The sequence below is a fragment of the Myotis nattereri genome, assembly GCF_964212035.1.
Source record: "Myotis nattereri genome assembly, chromosome: 1".
Taxonomy (NCBI): Eukaryota; Metazoa; Chordata; class Mammalia; order Chiroptera; family Vespertilionidae; genus Myotis; species Myotis nattereri.
The window spans coordinates 86,847,096-86,867,208 of NC_138075.1; the positions used below are offsets into that span (position 1 = coordinate 86,847,096).

General features: G+C 40.2%; 1 protein-coding gene across 1 annotated transcript in view; it reads left to right on the plus strand.

The window, feature by feature from the left end:
• AKAP6 (A-kinase anchoring protein 6) overlaps window positions 1-20,113 on the plus strand; it is a 509,747-nt gene that overhangs the window by 277,667 nt on the left and 211,967 nt on the right. The window contains exons 7-8 of the mRNA XM_081089857.1: window positions 3,384-3,480; window positions 4,603-4,766. Of these exons, the coding sequence (XP_080945983.1) occupies window positions 3,384-3,480; window positions 4,603-4,766 (261 nt within the window). The remainder of the gene's footprint in view (window positions 1-3,383; window positions 3,481-4,602; window positions 4,767-20,113) is intronic.

Sequence of the window (20,113 nt, forward strand, 5' to 3'; positions counted from 1 at the left end):
CATCGAGGCATACATGTCCTTGGTTTCATGTCATCTCCACATGACCTCCACCCCTCCATCAAACTGGGCTCTGCAGAAATTTGAATGGAATAGGATTTATCTGCTTTGTAAGGTTTGGTCATGATCCAAGTACAAGCAGTAAGCTTACCACAATTTGGATCCTGCCAAGGAGTGAGTAGCCAGATCTGGACAAGCTGGCGAGGCTAGGCTGCGGTAATGGAACTATCCATTGGTCAACCACAGATGGGCCGTCTTGTTGATAATGTAGTCCTTTGTCTCCGTCACTGTATTTTCCATCTCCTTATCTTTCTCTTCTAGACAGTCACTTACATGCTGCTGTAAAGATACCAAAAAAGATGTGGTGTCCCACAGGACCCAGTTTACTCATATTTATGGAATTTCACATCATCAGTGACATAGGTCTGTGGTTTCTGTCTGTGGCAATGTTGTCGCTGTAAAGTAAATCTCCAGAAAATGGCCTGCGTTCTCAGGGAGTGCTATGGGTGTTTCAGAGGGACTATATGCCATGAGGCATCGATGAGGAAATGTGTTAGAAGCACAAGAATGGAAATATGTCCAAGTGTCAAGTTCAAGGCAAATAAAAAGAAAACCCTTTTGTCTAAGCTTCCTTCCCTAGGGAAGAGGTGGGGGTAGAATAGGGAGAGCTTATTATAGAATCCTTTAGCTGCCAGAAATTTCATTGACAATTTTGTTAATGTGCCTGCTTGGCTGCCTTCTCAGAGGCCCATTGTGAATTCCTTAGCTGATAACATTAATAGTTAGTGGGTGCACCTGAAAATCAAGCAATATTGTCCCATTTGGGTAATAGTTATATTAAATGGTTCTTTTCTACAGCATCAAGCTTATCAGCTTATCTTTTTCTAATAATGAATACCTCATCTTTTCCAATTTCTTAATCAAGCACTTCCATATCATCTTGAGGCAGAATCAGATCCAGCTGCAAATAGTCTTTACTCTTGGCCTGGATTATGTCAAATTATCCAATCATCTCACAGGTCCTTATGTTCTGTTCTCCCCTGAGACAAGGGCCTGACACACCCCTTCCCAAGCTCATGATCACCAGCACGAGCTAACTTTACAGTCATGAGGAAATATCTAGAATAGGTTTCTTCCTAGATTTTGGCACCATGGAGTGGGTCTCCAGGGTTTTTCTCTTGCCTGTCCCTTTTCCCTGAGATGCACATGTACCTCATTCTGCATGGCCTTACATCAGAGTTGGGTCTTTCCACTGCAGGGGCAAAAAGTAAATGCAGCCATGCTTTAGTGATAAAACAATAGATACTTAATTTTTCATAGGTATTATATGCTATGGATTGACCAGAAGCATCAGGCTTCCCATACATTGCCATACTTTATTTTCTTCAACCAAGTACCTGTAACAGAAAGAGGAAAATACAAGAAATAGTGAACAACCCTTGGGGAAACCCAATACTATCTCTTTCTGTCATATTTATCTGAAACTTTGCTATTTCTGATGCCTCTAGTTAGATGAATTTTTGAGTCAGTTTTTTTTTAGCCAAAATTTGTATTTTTATACTTCAAGGCCTGATCTGCCTAGCCCTATCTCCTTCATTTGCAACTTCTTTTGATTTTTTTAAAAAATATATTTTATTGATTTTACAGAGAGGAAGGGAGAGGGATAAAGAACTAGGAACATCGATGAGAGAGAAACATCGATCAGCTGCCTCTTGCGCCCCCCCCCCCCCCCACTGGGGATGTGCCCGCAACCAAGGTACATGCCCTTGACCAGAATCGAATCTGGGACCCTTCAGTCCGCAGGACGACGCTCTATCCACTGAGCCAAACCGGTTAGGGCTGATTTTTGATGCTCTTTTTCTTCTGAGCTTTAAAAAGACCCTCTTTTCCCACTAAAAACAGGAGAGCCCAGATTCACCACTACACATCCTTCTCCTGTAACACGGCAGGTGCCCTTTGATGCCAGAGGCCATGTTTTGTATCTGCTCAATTGCTATTACCTGCCACGGTATATAGAATAGGAGCAATACATAGTTTATAAATGAATGAATACCCAACTTCACAATTTAGGGTTGTTTAACCTCTTTTGTCCAAATTTTATTCCAACTGGGACTGTACCATCTTGAACTTCTGCAAATATTCTTAATACTAAGTTCAGTGCAATGCACACAGCTATGGCTCAGTGTTTAGTGAGAGCAAAATATGTTGTATATTTTGGAGCCCTATCACAGAGAAGCCAGAATTTGGCATGCAATATTTCAGAATCCCTGCTCATTCTAATTAGCCAAGTGAAGGAGTACATTTTTATCCTGAAGACTAACCATTGGTTGAACAGATTGGTTACTATAATTACTTTCTATTGGACCTCCTGTGGTTGGAACCTCATAACATTCCAGAGATGGAAAAATATTTGGAAAACCATCTGTGTTTCTTGAAATATTGAAATTGAAACCTTCACCTTCACAGAGTGCTACTCACACAGTTCAGCGGATATCCATTATTCCCACAAACATTTATCAAACATTTCATATGTGACGTGAGTTGGAGATAAATATGAAACTGGCAAGTCTTTCAAATTGCTTATAATTTGGTAGCCAAGTACAGAAATAAAAGAGAATACAGTCTGATAAAGTCTACAATAGAAGCAGGAATAAAGAGCAGAGGTAACAGAGAGAGGGGGTAATTATCTCCGTGTAAGGGTTAGGGAAGGCTGCCTGAACGAAGTGGCTCTGAGTTGGAATTCAGCCATGACATCAGGTTTTCTTGTTTGGATGACTATCACGCCCCTGATATGCCTGATTTATTCATTTATAAAGCAGTATCACATTGTAAGAAATAAACATTTAAAAATCAAAGATATGAAAAGCGTTCACCTCCTCACTATAGCACCCAAACCCACCCCCATACTCTATGGTTCGCATGATATCTGAGAAACAGAGCTGAATATCTACTATATTAATGGAGTTATATATGTGCACAGAAAGCTAATAAATTTATGCTGCCAAATTTTTATGGTTTCATAAGTAGTGCTATTGCTAACATTTTTTAATAAGTGAAAAAAGGAATTCATATGTGCTAGTAGGAATTCAGTGTATTTTGTAGAATACTGCCACCCTTGATATAGCCTATATGGGATGTGACTTTTCGTAAAGACCCAATGAACTTCTAGATTTGTCAGCTGTTTCCAAACAGATGCACTCTGCTAATCTAATGGAAACAGTCTGAGCCCATATCCCAAATATCAATAGCTTTTAGTATTGCAAATTAGTTTGTCTATTGAGTAACTTGGACTCTGTAGTTGCTGATAAAAAGCAGCAAGTCATTTTGTAGGGATGTTTTATGTAAACTGCCCTGCCAGGATCTGATGCTCATCTCTGTCCTTACAGAGCTTTAAGCTGAATGTAGACAGTCATTGTGCTCTCAAGGAAGCTGTGGAGGAGGAAGGACACCAGCTTCTCGAGCTCATTGCATCTCACAAAGCAGGTAAATCCTCCTGAAATATGGCAAGTCTTTATGTCTCCGGACTATTAAGAATGAAGAAGCATTGCTGTAAATTACTGCATATATTCACCTCCTTATGTATTATTAATATTTACATTATCAGATTGACCTTCAGGATTTATAAATGTTTCATATACTGCACACAATGCGGTGATACTTACAAGATGAAATACTGCCTCCAAATGGTCTGTTCATTGTATTTTGGGCTCGCTGTTCGCCTGAGTTTCAGTTGAAATCACATTCCTGAAAACTTCACATTGACATGCTTTTTGATGTAGGTGCTCTGGAAATAACTTTAAGATAATGAATGAGAATTGTGCATTTAGTTATGATGCATATGCATTGAGATACTCATAGATATCATTACAGATACAAAGCTGGCAGGCTAGAGATATCTGATTATTTCCCTGCCAATTCACACACAGGAACGTCTTGCATGTTCCTTGTTGGTCATTGTATTAGCAGAGTTTTGGCCTTATACCAATTCTTACCCCGGTTTTAATGTATTCATGAGGAACAGATTATAAATAAAAAATAGTTTTGTCATTTGGTTGTACTTATCCTGGTAGTAAAAGACCGTAAGACAGGATGAATTACAATTTGGCTCTGGCTTTGAGCTTACCACAGCTAAATAAGAAAAGAGCAGCATTAATCGGATGTGCTAATGCTAAAGACTGCTTTCTTAATTCTGGCCCATTTACTGTATTTCTCATCGAATTAACTTTACCTATTTCCATACATCTTTCTGATCATTATTACATCTCCACACAGATACACTCAGGACCTTTTATTAGGAATGTGAAGCTATAATTAGTAATTGTTATATATTGTGATCTTTGTTCCACATGCAATTTTTTAGTCCATGTACTGAATCCCAGTCAATCCCAAACAATATTGTATTACAATTTTTGTGTCCTTATGCCTTATGTCAAGTCAAAAATTCCCAGTCTCTATTCCGAGTGACAAATGCTAATATGGCAGGTGAGGGTAATGGTCATTAAAAATGACGTTTATTGTTAAACCACCTAATTTACTAAATAAAGAATAATAGGGTACAAGTGCAGTCAAGTCCGTGACTTGTGCTCTCCCCTTCCTTTGGAGAAGGACTAAAGGACATGCTGCGGATGATTGCGAGTCAGTGGAAGGAGCTGCAGAGGCAAATCAAACGGCAGCACAGCTGGATTCTCAGGGCTCTGGATACCATCAAAGCCGAGATTCTGGCCACTGATGTGTCTGTGGAGGGTGCGGAAGGGACTGGAAGCCCCAAGGTAAGTAGCTTGAAGTTTGCCTTATTTCCTCTTATTTCTGTCTTCTTTTGAACGAGACACCACTGAAGTTTTCTCTCCAGCCCTAAGGCTTTTCTTTCCTATTGTGTACACTTTATATATCTATATATAGAGAGCGATGTATGTAAACAAAATGAAATGGCTTTAAACAGTAAAAAAAAGCCCACAACTTCCAGGTTTTCTAGGAGCAGGTCTTTTTGTGGAAAGTGCCAGGGTAGGAGGAGACAGCACTTTAGGGGTAGGAGGAAGGGGGACATAAAACATTTAGTAAACAAAACATAAAGCATCTTAAACATGAATAATCAGAACGGTTTTAAATTGTTTTGTTGCAACTATAAATCACTATAATCAGTGCAATCACTCAGCTCTGACATCCATTAGCCGCTTGGTTACAGCAAATTAACAAAGAAGAGAGAAAGTGATTCATTATCTCATTCCTGTTAATGACTATCAGATGCATTGCCTAATTAGGGGATGGTCATTGTAGTGGGAAGAAGGTCATATGCTTTGCTACAAATCTTTCTGCTCTGAGTGTAAGTTCTCCATAATGGCACATGCACCGAATACAACAAGTACTTTAAAATCGAGTATTGACATGTCTTGGTTATCCATTTCAGAATTACAAAATAACTCTTCAAGCATATGCAATTAAACTTTATTTTGTTTTATTTTTACGAGGCACCTTTTAATACCATGTTCTAAAGGTATTTTTGACTCTTGATGTAGAAAGTAATTTTATTAATTTGACATTTTCATGTAATTTCCCTCTTCTTTTGTATTTGTTCTTTTGTGAAAGTAAATGCAGAAAACCAGTTTCATAACAGACTCAGCATCAGAACATATTGTAACACAGGGGAAACAGATTTAAGGGTTCAGGGTTTTATTCCTGGCATGGACAAAGTCATTAATTAAATCGTCATCCAGTCATTTATTCAGCATCCATGCCGGTTGGCACTGTGCTAAATGTGTGCCGGGCGAGTTAAACAAACCCTTTGCCCTCTTAGACTCTCATTCTTAAGTGCAGGCAGAGGAGAAACCCAGCCTGCCCTGAGACGGTGAGACCATTTGTCCAGTGGAAAGTTCAGACAATTTATAGCTTTGGAACCTCAAACAACAACCTTTAACTTATTTGTTGGAAACAGATAGAATGATGAGCTCAGTTCCTCTTGAAGAAGGTTCCCGGAGGAGGTCACATTTCAGGAAATACCTGAAGAAGGAAGAGGGGTGCTGTGGCTCATGAGCACACATTTCTAGGAAGTGATGTGATGAAAGCATCGAAGCTGGAGCTAATCATGTGGCAGGGAGATCAGAGTCTGCGGACTGCCCGAGCAGAAGGGGAGGAGCCCCTTCAGGGGCACAGGCTGCAGGGAGAACTCCACTGGACGGATGCTTCCCCTGGGCAGTGGTGAGGAGACAGGGCATAACGAAAAACTTCATTATGTTTTTAATATATTTTTATTGATTTCAGAGAGGAAGGGACAGGGAGAGAGAGATAGAAACATCAATGATGAGAGAGAATCATTGACTGACTGCCTCCTGCACACCCCCTACTGGGGATCAAGCCCACAACCTGGGGATCAAGCCCACAACCCGGGCATGTGCCCTTGACTGGAATCGAACCGGCACCCTTCAGTCCACAGGCCAACGCTCTATTCCACTGAGCCAAACCATCTAGGTCAAAACTCTATTATGTTTTATTTATTTAACAAAAATATACTGAGTGCTTACTTTTTAAAAGCCTTCCGCATGCCCAACACTGTCCTGTAGCACTGCTGTGCATTCTCTCGTTTAATTCTCACACAAGCCTGTAAGGTAGACCTTCTATGGAGAAAGCAGAGGCCCAGAGAAGTTGAGTAACCGGCCTGAGGTCACACAGGTGCTAAGTAGCAGGGCTGGGATTTGGATCGGAAGGCGTTGGCCGCAGAGTCCGTTTCCATCGCCTCCTGGAGCACTGCCTCTGCCGGGCAATGCACAGGGCAGGGCAGTGCCGGTCTGGTGGGGCTGAGGGCGAAGTGGCGATACAGACTTAAATCCAATACCCCTGCCTTATTAGACTGTGATGTGCTGTGAGGGAAAAGGGAGCACCCAGACCTTGGGCTGGGAGCAGTGATTTTGATGAGGACACCCGGGAAGGCCTCTGTCAGAGAGACAGCCCAGTGTGAGCGGGCCAGTGTGATTAGGAGAGGGAGGAGGTGCAGGGTCTGCAGAGGGCAAGGGCTTTTGGGGGGAATGACATCACTGATTTCCAGCATAAGAAAACGTGTTCTTGGCTGTGGTGTAGAGTGCAGCGAGGGAGCGCTGAAGTGGAACTGCGGACGGAGGTGGTGCGAGCACCTACATTTGTAAAGGACCCGGGTTGAAATGAATAGCTCTGTCCACCAGGGCCAATTTGAATCTGACACTTTAAAATTAGCTCCTTTTGGAGGGAAGTACTGAGATGGAATAGACGATAATCCAATGAGGAGAAAGTCTGTATTATCAACAGCGAGACAATACCAGCATTTCTCAGAAAGAGGACTGCCTGCCCGGGCCCTGCCTCAGGTGGGCCAGCACCTCCTGGGCGGGGCCCCAGAATCGCCTCACGGCTCCTGGGAACCACCGTCTCCAAAGACCTGTTCCTGCAGGGGTGCCTGGTTCTCCCACAACCCGGATTTTCACACAACATGAAAGAGGTAACAATTTAAACATTAAGAGGAAAAATAAACACATCCAGTTCCTAATGATTTGGGTGCTAAACAAACAACAACAATGAAAACCTTCTCTATCTGAAATGTCCCCAGAGTGAAAGTGTCTTCCTCAAGTCAGGTCAGTTTATAAAGAATGACTCGTGTTTTTCTTGTTAATGGTATTTCTATTCCGAAGCATCTCATGTCACACTGTGTACACAGTACATCTCAAAGCAGCTATGGGGAGCGGCTGTTGTAGGTGTCATGGATGCAGGACCTGAGGGAGGTGCTGAGGACTTAAGACATGGACATGGCAGAGCCAGCAGACCCCAGGCCTGCTCCCTCCCAACTGTTTTTTTCGTCCCCAGTCTGCGCGAGTTTTCTCTGGACAAGTGAACTCATCCACAGTCCAGGGAGAAGGTGAAATCAATTTTAAGACAAAGAAAATGTGTTTCTAAATTTAAGCTTAGGAAACTATGGAGAAATCAGAATGATCATTCTTTTTATTTGCTTAATGTTTATGAACCACCTCCCTTAGTCCCTTAGGCAAACACAAAGAATAATAGGAGAAGCTCAGACTCTGAAGTCAGGCTGCCTGAGTTCAACCTCCCACGCTCACTAGCTATGTGTCTGTGGGAAAATGACTTACTTCCTGGTGCCTCAGTTTCCTCATTTGTAAAGTGGAGGTAATGCTAATGTCTACCTCAAAGGGTTGTGATGTACATGAAAGAGCTGACATATCTAAAGTGCTTAGAACAGTGCCAGCACACAGCCAGTCCGGGGTAAATGTACAAGCCTTCATATTTAGTTGTGGAGACAACTCTGATCAGTGCTCTAGTAGAGGTAGGTACAAAGCTCTATGAGTACACAGAGAAGGAAATAACCAACCTGACTTGGGGGTATCAAGGATTTGCAGGAGAGTTATGTTTTAAATGGTGGCAGCGGGGGGTGGGAGTGGGGCGGGGGGGGGGGGGGGGGAGGACGGGTGCGAGGGGCCAGAGTGAAATGCAAGGATTCGAGGTGTAAAAAAACGTGATGTGGCTAGAACCCGGGATCCTGTGGGCGATGTTTAGGCTGTCTTTCAACAATCACCAAGGCTCACAATGTGACAAAAAATGACCCTTAATGATCAGTGATTTGAGCAATAATTCCTCCTGTATCTCTAAATGACACTAGCCAAGCCAGAGTGAGATCCCTGTACAAAATACATCAAATAGGTACTGTTTAAACAGAAATGTTTTTGCCATTCTGCACTAAATGCTAGTAGAGCAAGCTTAAATAGGTTACCCTGAAGTCCTCCCAGACCGAAAGCTGGATTCCACTTGTCATCTATCATGTCAGTCCTTTTTCCATGACTGACCTTGCACAGGTCATGTATGAATTGTGCCATGAAATGCATCCTCAAGCATAGCAGTTATGATCCTCTATTTCATCTTAGACCTTAAAGAGGAACTAAAATTAAAACACAATAAAAAATAACTCCAGATTCATCTTAGGTTTACTTCAGAAGCTACTGGGAACTTGAGAAGCATAATAGAAAATCTAAGGAATATATCTAGGGGGTATTTTTCTTTTTTACCTTGTTTGAGAGACTGTAGTAAAGGACTTGGTCTTAGAAATCTTGTAAAGAAGGAAGATAGGAGGAAATTCAAAGACTCTGGGAAACTTCTCCCCCAGGAATCGGCAGCATACCTTATTTGTTGTATTTCATTTTTTAAAAAAAGTGTTTCCCCAAGACGGTGAGATCTTTTATACATGGAAATAGAGAACAGAACTCACCAATTCTAGAAATAGAGCTTCAGCACTCTATCCAAGAATTGAAAATGTGCTTGTAATTGTACATTTGACTTTATATTGATGAAAGTTTATCACCTTAAACTAGGTTTTCAGTATGTTAGATTTTAAATACATTTAGACAAAGGGATTTTAAAAATCAGCGAATAACTCCTAGTAATGCCTACGTGCTCTCTGTGACCTTCCAAGGAAAAAAACAAAAATCCTGAAAGCAAGAAGCTTTCTTAGATTTTGCACATTGGTTCTTTATATTGTTCTTTCCTTTCTGTCTTTACTTTTCACCTGTGCAGCACACCTCATTACAGATACCTTAGAATCGAGGCCGGGATTTCCCCACATGACTTCACTGGAAGCACAGGGCAGGGGTACCTTTGTCCTCTTTAAAGGAACAGATGCATTTCCAAAACAAAGACTATTTGAAAATTTTATTGTAAATTCAGAGAACTTTAAAGTTACTAGAGGGTAACATAGCCTAGGTTCCAGTCAACATCTTCAGTGAAAGGAGACAGAGGGTTAGCTGGTGTGAACTCTAGAGTTGTGTTTATTTTATCTGCCTTCTTTGAGATTCTTAGATTGAAGTTCTCACCCCTTTGGAAATGGACATCAGACTCTGAAGGTCACCAGCGTTATCTGTTCAACAATAGAACAAGAGCAAGTTTAAGGACATTTCTTAAACGTGTTTGCTCAGCCCTACCAAGGGATGCATGCATGTCCTCCCACTTGGGTATGTTGCTGACCACCTGGCCTCTGTTGAGATGTCAGGACAGGGCCAGTCTAATGTTAAGGTACATTTTTAAAAAATATATATTTTATTGACTTTTTACAGAGAGGAAGGAAGAGGGATAGACGAGTTAGAAACATCGATCAGCTGCCTCCTGCATGCCCCCTACTGGGGATGTGCCTGCAACCAAGGTACATGCCCTTGACCAGAATGGAACCTGGGACCCTTGAGTCCGCAGGCCGACGCTCTGTCCACTGAGCCAAACCGGTCAGGGCTTCAGGTACATTTTTGTTAAGCAGACAGCTAAGCCATGGGTTACTAGTTTTTATGCTAAAGAATTACAAGTAGCCTGGCCAGAATGGCTCAGTGGTAGAGCATCGACTTATGAACCAGAAGGTCATGGCTTGATTCCTGGTCAGGGCATATGCCTGGGTTGCAGGCTCAATCCCCAGTGTGGGGTGTGTAGGAGGCAGCCAATTAATGATTCTGTCCCATCATTGATCTCTCTCTCTCTTTCTCTCCCTTTCTCTCTGAAATAAATGAAATTACATATCTATATATATATATAAAAGCCTAAGCAACCCTTATGACCAGACAACTGGATGACCAGCCTGTAGCTATGACATGCACTGACTACCAGGGGGCAGACACTCAATGCAGGAGCTGCCCCCTGGTGGTCGGTGTGCTCCCACAGCCGACCTCCCACTGCCAGCCAACCTCCCTTGGTCCCTCTCTCCGATTGGCCCCGATCACTGACCAGGCTGAGGGACCCCAACCATGCACGAATTTGTGCACTGGGCCTCTAGTGTATATATATATGAAGAATTACAGGTAGCTTTCTTTAACTGAAGGGAGAGAAAGAAGCCGATTTGGGGAGCAGCTTTGTAAGGTATTTTGTTTTATATAGTGCCTCTTGGATGATAGTACAGCTGGATATTATTATCCTGCAATGGAATTTGATTCTGATTCTTCCAAAACTCTGATGAGACAAGGCACTGTCTCAGCATTCTTTGCTTTACTGGTTCAAAAGCTAATATAGTTTGCATATTCTTTAATAGAGGATCTTCAGAAACAGCATTAAGGTGAATAGGAATCATCCTATGTGTTCTTAGTCTCACATACATAGACCCATATATGTATAAAGAAATATTTTACTTTATTCTCTTTCTCATGTAAAAAAAAAAAAAAAAAGAGCACAGGTATATGTTGTCAAAGGAACCAGAAATGATATAGTAAGATTAAATCATGCCTAAAGTCGTAGAAAGAAAGACAACAGGCAACGGCCTGGCCATTATTTATCGAGTGCTGACAGAGAGCTCAGCCCAGCGCTGGGTCAGACATGAGGGAAGACACGCTTTTCTGCTCAGTGGTCTTATCATCTCGGTGTAAGCACACAGTGTAACATCTTGTCTAATGTAGATTGGGCTATCTTAGATCTGGAATAATAGATCACGTAAGATTCTGATCATCTTAATTAGGATGTTGGCAGATTGAAATGGAATGGGGTTCTTGATGCAAGCAAATGAGTAGTAAATGCATTACCAATTCCACCTCTTCTGTGCAGAATTCTAACGGAAAGGCAATATTCGACCCAGTTCCGTTCCTGTTGAACTATATAAACATAGTCCTGAGATGCAGTACCTAGGGAGAGCCCTTTCTTCAACTGTGGGTTCTTTTTTTTTTTGTTATCAGAAGGGCAACTTTTCTTCAAAAGTGTTTTTGAAGGAAGAAACAAAAATGAGTTATTTCTCTGAAGATCAGTTGTGGTTACGAAATTCATGATAGGATGGAATAAAAAATAGTTTCTCTACTCTCCTTGAGGCACTTAAATTTGCATATTATCAGATATATGGGTGAATCCAAGATGAGGAATCATTTTAATAGTCTGACACTCTAATGAAGTGACTGAAAAAGTGATTGAGATGATAAAAATATTATTAGGTCAAAGGACACTTAATGGTTAGCCCTTTCGTGGTTTATATGATGTATAAGATCAGTGCTTATCTTGAGTTTTCACACTGTTCTTCCATTGCTGGTGGCCTTGAGGGAAGGTAGAAATATTTGGCTCAGCAAGAATCTGGCAGTGAAACTCTTTGGTGTCTCTAATCAACACAGAAACGGCATTGACCTTAATAGGTATGTAGCTTATTTTTTTCCCTTATTTAGTCAAAGAGTGCCTGACCTCTGAATCTATAATGCCTAGAGTTGTGAAGATGCACTGTTTTGGATACAAAGGTACATTCTCTTTTATTAGAATTCACATTTTAAACTCACACCTATTTTAAAGACGATATATCGTTAACACATTAGAGGGAGTTTTTGATATGTAGTGGAAGTCAACATTAAAAAAATGTCTGTAAGTGTTTACAAAACAGAAGGCAAGGTACAGAACTGCTTCTTAAAAACACTTTGAATTTAATAAGTAAAATTTTTGAAAGTGTGAAACAATTACCTCAGTGTGTGATTTACACATTTTCCCTGGAATGTGTTGTTTCTGGCAGGAGAATGGGCCAAGCTAGGGACAGCCCTGCTAAAGGGATTACTTTGCTCTGGCTCTCATGTTTATTGAGTCACCTAGGACTTCTCATAAAGCAGCAGCTTTCAAATGTACACACACCTGCACTCGGCACCCTGAATACTCCCAATGCTTGTTTAACTGTTCTCATACCCTTAGTATCCCTCCCTCCAGTGAGGTAAAAAAGCATTGAGATGTCCACATTCTGCTTTTTCCTTTTTAATTGGCATATAGCCATTTATGTGGTTCTGATGCTAACAGAGATGGAGTTATGTTTTAATGAACTGTAGTGCTCTTGGCCGCCAGGACTCACAGAACATTGTCAATATTGCCTTGTGCTGTGCCTCAATGAGGCTAATGCCTCTCGGGAAACATCAGACTGGAGGTCCTTCTGGGCCAGAGCCCAGGGACAGGACGTGCCTCCCTGCATCTTGCAGGCCATTTTGCATTGGGTTGGGCTGTTGGCTTCTCATTGTTATACAGCTGACCCTTGAACAACATGGGTTTGAACTGTGTAGGTTCACATACATGCAGATTTTTTCAATAAACAGTACAATGCTATAAATGTATTTTCTCTTCCTTATGGTTTTCTTTCTTTTTTAAAGAATAGTTTGTTGTTGTTGTTTTTGAGAGAGAGAGAAGGAGAGGGAGAAAGTGAGGAAGGGAGAGAGAGAGAGAGAGAGAGAGAGAGAGAGAGAGAGAGAGAGAGAGAGAGATGAGAGCTCAACTCCAATTGGCTGCCTCCTGCACACACCACACTCCCCCTACCTGGGATTGAGCCCACAACCAAGGCATGTGCCCTTTACCAGAATCAAACCGGCAACCTCCTGGTGCACCAGACAATGCCCAACCAACTGAACCACACTTCCTGATCACCAGGGCTTCCTGATGATTTTCTTATTACCATATTCTTTCCTCTAGCTTACTTTATTATAAGAATACAGTATGTAATACTTATAACATAGAAAATATAGCATGCTAATTGACTGTTGATGTTATCAGTAAGGCTTCTGGTCAAAGTAGACTATTATTAGTTAAGCAGGAGACGAAGTTACACGTGGCTTTTTCACTGTGCAGGGGTGGAGCGGTGTCCATGCCCCTGAGTTGTTCAAGGGCCAATTGATCTTACTAGCAGTCATAGCTCCTCTTATTATTTTCACTTTACTGATTGCAAAACTTGGGCTTCAAACACATGGTAGATACTCAGGCTTATTCAGAGTCTTTTTAAAAACCTCACTTAACAGGGTAAATGCTGAACTCCTTACTCTATCATATGACTCCACCTGCTTAGTCAAGATTCATGTCACTGTTTCATTTCATAAGTGTTCCAATTAATTCATCATCTTCCAAAGGCATTTTCTCCTTGCTTTTCTCTTTGCTGTTGCTCTGGATTTTTCCATTCTATTTATCTATACTGGTCTTATCTATCTTAAAATCAATAAATATTGAATATGTAAGTACACTGATTTCATAACTCTGGAGAGAACACTGTATCTCTCCTTGCTCATTGCCCAGGAGGGACACAGATATACATACTTAATCCTAAATTAAGGCAGACTGTGTGATAAATACTATAATGACGTACATCAGAGACAGGGATCTTGAGGGAGGGGACATTCTTTCAATCTGATGGAGTCTGGGAAGGCTCCGCCCCCCTGCCCCAAGAGTAGATGGATTTTGTGGAGGTCTCTAATGTTCTGATAGATTGAAGGAAGACATGAGAGGAAGAGCATTCCAGGCAGAGGAAATAACATGGTTAGAAATATGGAAAAGGGAAACTAGGAGACACATCTAGAAAATGGTGAACAGTGAATACTTGGTATCTTTTGATCATGGAGTGTTCATGAGTTTGTGGGAAAGGTGAGGACCTATTGAAAAATAAAGCCTGAAAAGCTTTGAGCTATATACTGGAGAGCTTTGAATATCAGCTGAAGCGTTTATGTTTTACTAGTGTGCCGTGAGTGTTTTTAACTATTGGATTTAGCCATAGAAAGCAGATGGAAAAGTGGGATGAGAGAGGAAGAACTGACAATGAATTGGGAAACTAGTACAATAACTAAAGGCAACTAAAGTAAAGCAGTGGCTGTAATAATATATATATATTATATTATGGAAGAGAATATATTGGGATTTGGTATCTAGGGAATGGAGGGACGAGAGAAGTTAATGCCAACTCAAAAGAATTGAACATGAACAGTTAGGTGAATGGTGTTACCATTGATTGAGGTTGGACACATTTTGATAAAGAGCAGTTTTAAAAGTGGAGTACAGTGACCTTCATGTCCAATTAATGCAGATATCTTTTTTAAAAATATATATTTTATTGATTTTTTTTTCACAGAGAAGGGAGAGGGACAGAGAGTTAGAAACATCGATGAGAGAGATTGATCAGATGCCTCCTGCACACCCCCCGACTGGGGATGTGCCCGCAACCAAGGTACATGCCCTTGACCAAAATCGAACCTGGGACCCTTGAGTCCACAGGCCGATGCTCTATCCATTGAGCCAAACCGGTTCGGCAATGCAGATATCTTGGTGGGTAACCTGGGCATAGCTATTTCTGCAACCTCTGCAGGTCATTCTATAGTGTAGGCAAATTTGAAAATGATGATTTAGGAATAGAAAAAGCCTGAAAATCATCTATGTATTTATGTGCAATACTCAGATGCAAATGCAGGCCTGAAGCTTCTTGCAGTGGGGATCAATGCTAAGGATATAGGTTTGTCAGTCCAAATAGAAATAATAGCTGTAGCCTTGGAAGTTGATATTCACAAGAAAGGACTGTTGTGTGAGAACAAAGAAGAGGTTTGATAGAACCTTGAGGAATGCCTAGAGTAACTAAGAGCAAGGATGCCACATTAAAACTGGGCATTTAGTGGGAATCCACACTCAACAGTGAAGCTCCCAGCCCCTGCCTCCCAGGATGCTGGCAGCCAGCAGATAGTAGGGATGTAGGTCAAAGGAGCTTTTCATGGCATAGGGCTAAACTGCGCATGTTCATAGGATAAAGATAGTTAAAAAGGGACCATTGAAGAATACAGTTTCAAGAAGGATGAGAAAAAAAGATGAATTAGCACAATGATGAAGAAGAGGGGCAGGGAGTGAGTCAGGTGGAGCTCTGAGTTTCAGGAAGGGAGGATGTATCTTGTGAGGCAAAGAAAAAGAACGAATATTGGGAGGTAAGCAATAGTAAAGAGGGAGGAAAGCCAAAGGATTTAGAATGAAGGGAAATTCACTGGAATTAGTCTGTGGGGCAATTATTTGAAATACAGTGGTCGGCAAACTCATTAGTCAACAGAGCCAAATATCAACAGTACAACGATTGAAATTTCTTTTGAGAGCCAAATTTTTTAAACTATATAGGTAGGTACATTGTTGTTAACTTTATTAGGGTACTCCTAAGGCTTAGGAAGAGCCACACTCAAGGGGCCAAAGAGCCGAATATGGCTCGCGAGTCGCCGTTTGCCGACCATGGGACTAGGAGGAGGGATGAGGGTGAGGACGGACTAGAGAACAAGAGTAGGATTCAAATCCCACCCTCTCAATAAAAGTTTCCTACAATTCCCAGTCCTAAGTGACTGCTAGTCCGTCTAAACTACACTGCATTTATGATTTGTACCACACATTTGGTGATTACGCACACACAGCCTTGTGACACCACTTCGATTGTTATCTCGGACATCCATTTATATCTTCTATAGTTAACATTGAAGGTGATTACAATCCATGGCCCAGAGCAGCAACTACATCCTAAACATTTTTGTTTCACGGGTTTTAAACATTGAGCTGAAAAATAGGTTTTATTTAATTTTATAATTAAATTGACATATAATATTGATGGTTGATTTATATTATTATTAAAGCTAAAGACAGAGCTTCACTTTATCTTCTCATCTTTCATGATGCTTTATCGTAGCTGTATAAATAATGGCATAATCTTCTTACCATCTGCTCTTTCTTTCTACCATTCTCTCTCCTTTGCCGCACAATCTTTCAAAGAGCCATTTCAACTATTTTCCCCAAATAGCTAGCAATTTATACTATAAAAAGGGAAAATGTGATTTTATTATTATTTTTGTACTTCCTCGAGTCAGGTCAGTTGGTCAATTATTTTAATAGGTTGTAAGTTTTTTTTAAAAGTCTTTATTTAAATGGATTTACTGAAATAATATACTGAGTTGCTCCTTTGGAAAAGAGTGGAATCATCTAATATGACTGAGCAGCTGACTAGCACACTGGTTGATGAGATTCCTAGTCTTTGCTCCAAAGCTCTCTAACAAGATTAGGTGAGATTGAACCCGAGAAAGTAAAGGTCTCTAAATTGACATAAACTCATTGGGCAGAACTGAATCATACCGCTATTTGAATCTCTAACAAAGTCTAATCTCTGTGACTTATTATATTTGGTGCACTATAATCTGTGTACAAGCACACATCCTTCTAGTAAATGATGGATGCAGTTTAGTTAATACAATATAGTTTACAATACTAGATCTTTGTAGAAAATAGAGCTCTGCTCTGTAAAACGACCCAGAGCATCACTTCTCTGGAACAGAGTCTGTCTCCATAAAACACACACTCATGTGTTTTTCCAAGCCAGCTTGGTCAAATTAGGTAAATGAATTTCACTGGAGGGTTTCATTTGTCTAACACCAGAAAAACCAATAATTTTTGTTAGGAATTCTGGCCTAATTGTGAGACCAGAAATAAATTAGTAAATTTTCATCAACACATTTAGACTTCAGTACTAATCTGAACCTTTTATAGGTTTTTCATAATCTGAGGGCTGTGCATTTTGAATTGTGAGGAATTTTGAAAAACTTCTTTTGTCTCAGCTCTTTTCTACTTTTCAGCCCCTCATGGCCAAAGTTTTTATTTCTTTCCTAGTGGAAAGTAAACAAATAGCTGCAAGATATAAACTCATGGTGCTGATGCTAAGCGGACTCAGTAGTCTCAGTGATCTTGACTATTGTAGGATGATGCCGACCAGCTTAGTGTGTTAGCACTTTTCCCGCTACTCAAGGCTTAGGAGGGTCCAGAGCCTGGGCTGCTTCACACTGGCCCCCTTTTCTAATCACACATTGTTTCTCCTCTTCACAAACTCTCCTAAGAATTACATATTTATAAAATAGCATCTTTCTGGGCCCCACTGCCATGCTTATTCATGAAGTTCTGTGTCACGATGTTTTTCTCTCTCTCAAATAAATTAGACTAATATGACTCAACAGAACACAGAATGTATTTTTTTCAGAGTTATCATGAAATTGTGCTATTTATTTTCATTGCATTTTAGATGAAGTGAAATTATCTCATTTCCTAATAAGTGAAAACTTTGATACTATTACTATTAACCAGTAATTGAAAATTCCTCCCCCTTTACTTTTGGTCAAAATCTAAGAATTATTAACTGTATATTATAGGACAAAAGCAAGAGTGATGTGAACAAAGATATCACTGGATAAAGGTAAAGTTGGTGTTTGGAGTGTTTTTCTTCCTTTGTAATTACTTGTATTTTTTCCAATTGTATTGTAGTTTTGAGTTGTATTTCTGCTTCCGGCCTTGAACAAATAGCATTTTCTATCACTGTCTGCAGATTCTTGTAGTCTCAGTTGTACACAAAAAGCTTAATGACTGTTCTTCATTGACTAATACCCAAAAAGGAAATTGGTAAAAGAGTTTGAAGATAGAATCTTTGAAAATCCTGCATTTTAAGCAGATGTTGTTTCACAATAGCTTCTTTCAATGAATACCTCAAAATAGAAACTCCCGTCGTGTGTACTTTTCCGAGGCAATCAATAGTTTTATTTCTTTCCATAAATGGTAAAATTGGATATTAGAAAGTATAGGCACACTTTTCCTCATAAAAGAGAAATGGATTGGAGATGTTGCACTAATGATATAATCATCAATAGCAGCATCAAACAGTGGTTATTAAGCTTAATGCAGGCTTGTGGTCTGCCTAACCAATAGCTATTTTCCTCCTCCTTTTTCTTTTTTCTAACATAATAACCTATTTTGTCCACATAACTACCAGCTTTCATACCACATAGTTCAAGTGAGATGGACCTGATTCCCCAGCCCATGCAGTGAATCACAACCACCTGGGCCCCCCCTTACTATGTTAAGGATTGGTTTAGGCACAGCCGATTGATGCACTTCTGACCAGTGAGATATGAAAGAAGTCTCTTGCAGGGCTTTGGATAAGGTTGCCTTTCTTATAGAGAGAGACAAACATGAGGGAAGGTTCCTTTTCAAATCCTGGGTACTTTCACAAGGAGGTGAAGCTGAACTGCTATAGCTGTTTCATCACTGTGAATAAAGCTAGGTTGAAGAAAAAGTTTCTATGCCAAAGATGATAGAAGGCAAAGATACATTCTTTATATTATTGAACAGTTGAGTTAACTAATCCTTCAGTATTTGAAATAATTTCCCTCTTTGTTTAGCCTTATTCTATTAGTGAATTTGGATTTTTTGTTATAGGGGACACAAGCATCTATGCAACAAATTCACTGTTTTAGTGAATTATTATAGACTGCTAGGTATTATATAATTTTAATCTTTCTCTGCCTGTCACATCACAAACACCTTCTTTTACTCCCCCCCACCCCCAATGCTGAACTGTCATTGTTTTCCTCTTACTTTTCAATTTATTGCTACATGGTACCTTTGGCCACAGTCACTCTATTGAAATTATTCTCATCAGTGTTTACTCATGACTTCTTGGTTACCAAATCAAACAGTCTCTGAGCTTCACATCCTTAATCTATAAATAAGACATTTGATCCTTATTGGTGGTTTTAATTTAAAAATTATTAAATTTACTTACAATAATTGTTTTCATACAAAATGTTACATGTAGCCCTGATATGTAAAACAAACCAAAGTAGAATTTCTTGGTTGACTCAGAACGTGGAGGCCTTGTCCCCTGCGTACTGCCACCCGGGCCGTCTATAGCACTCCCCGTCCCCAGCCTGTGCAGAGTTTGCAGGTTCCACAGGACATAGTTAAAAAACTAGCCTCCTAATTTGACATTCTTGTCAGTGCCTCTCCTGCCTCTTTTTCATTTGCACTGTAACTACTCAGAATGCTTTAGTCATTTTCCATCACCTTCCAATAAAGTTCCTTTCTTTTCAGCTTTGTTCCTTTGAGTCTCTTTTGTCTTCCTTTGCTACAGCCACATGGGGCTACTTCTAGTCTCCAAAACTGACCAATTTGCCCTTTTATTGTATGCTCTTCTCATTTTGCTTTTTATTTCTTTGCCCATCTTCACCTGTTCAAGCCTTTCAATTCCCACCCAGTACCCATCAAATTACTCTCAATTTTCTCAATGTTCCTATAATATTTGTACCTTAATTATAGCACACATCACATTCTCTCTTTGAATTTTGTATTAAAGATATTCTTCAGGTTGCATGCTCTCTGAAGGTGGGGAACTATTTCTTGTTAGTTGTTCTGTACCCAGCAGAGCTCAGCATTTGTTCCTCAAATACTACTGTCAAATAATGCTTGTTAATGAACAACAAATTTACAACAGAAATAAAAATTCTTAAATTATATAGGTATCCTTTAGGTTATTTATTTCTATTAGTTTTTAAATATTTGTGTCAGTTTTTATTTATTATTATTATTTATT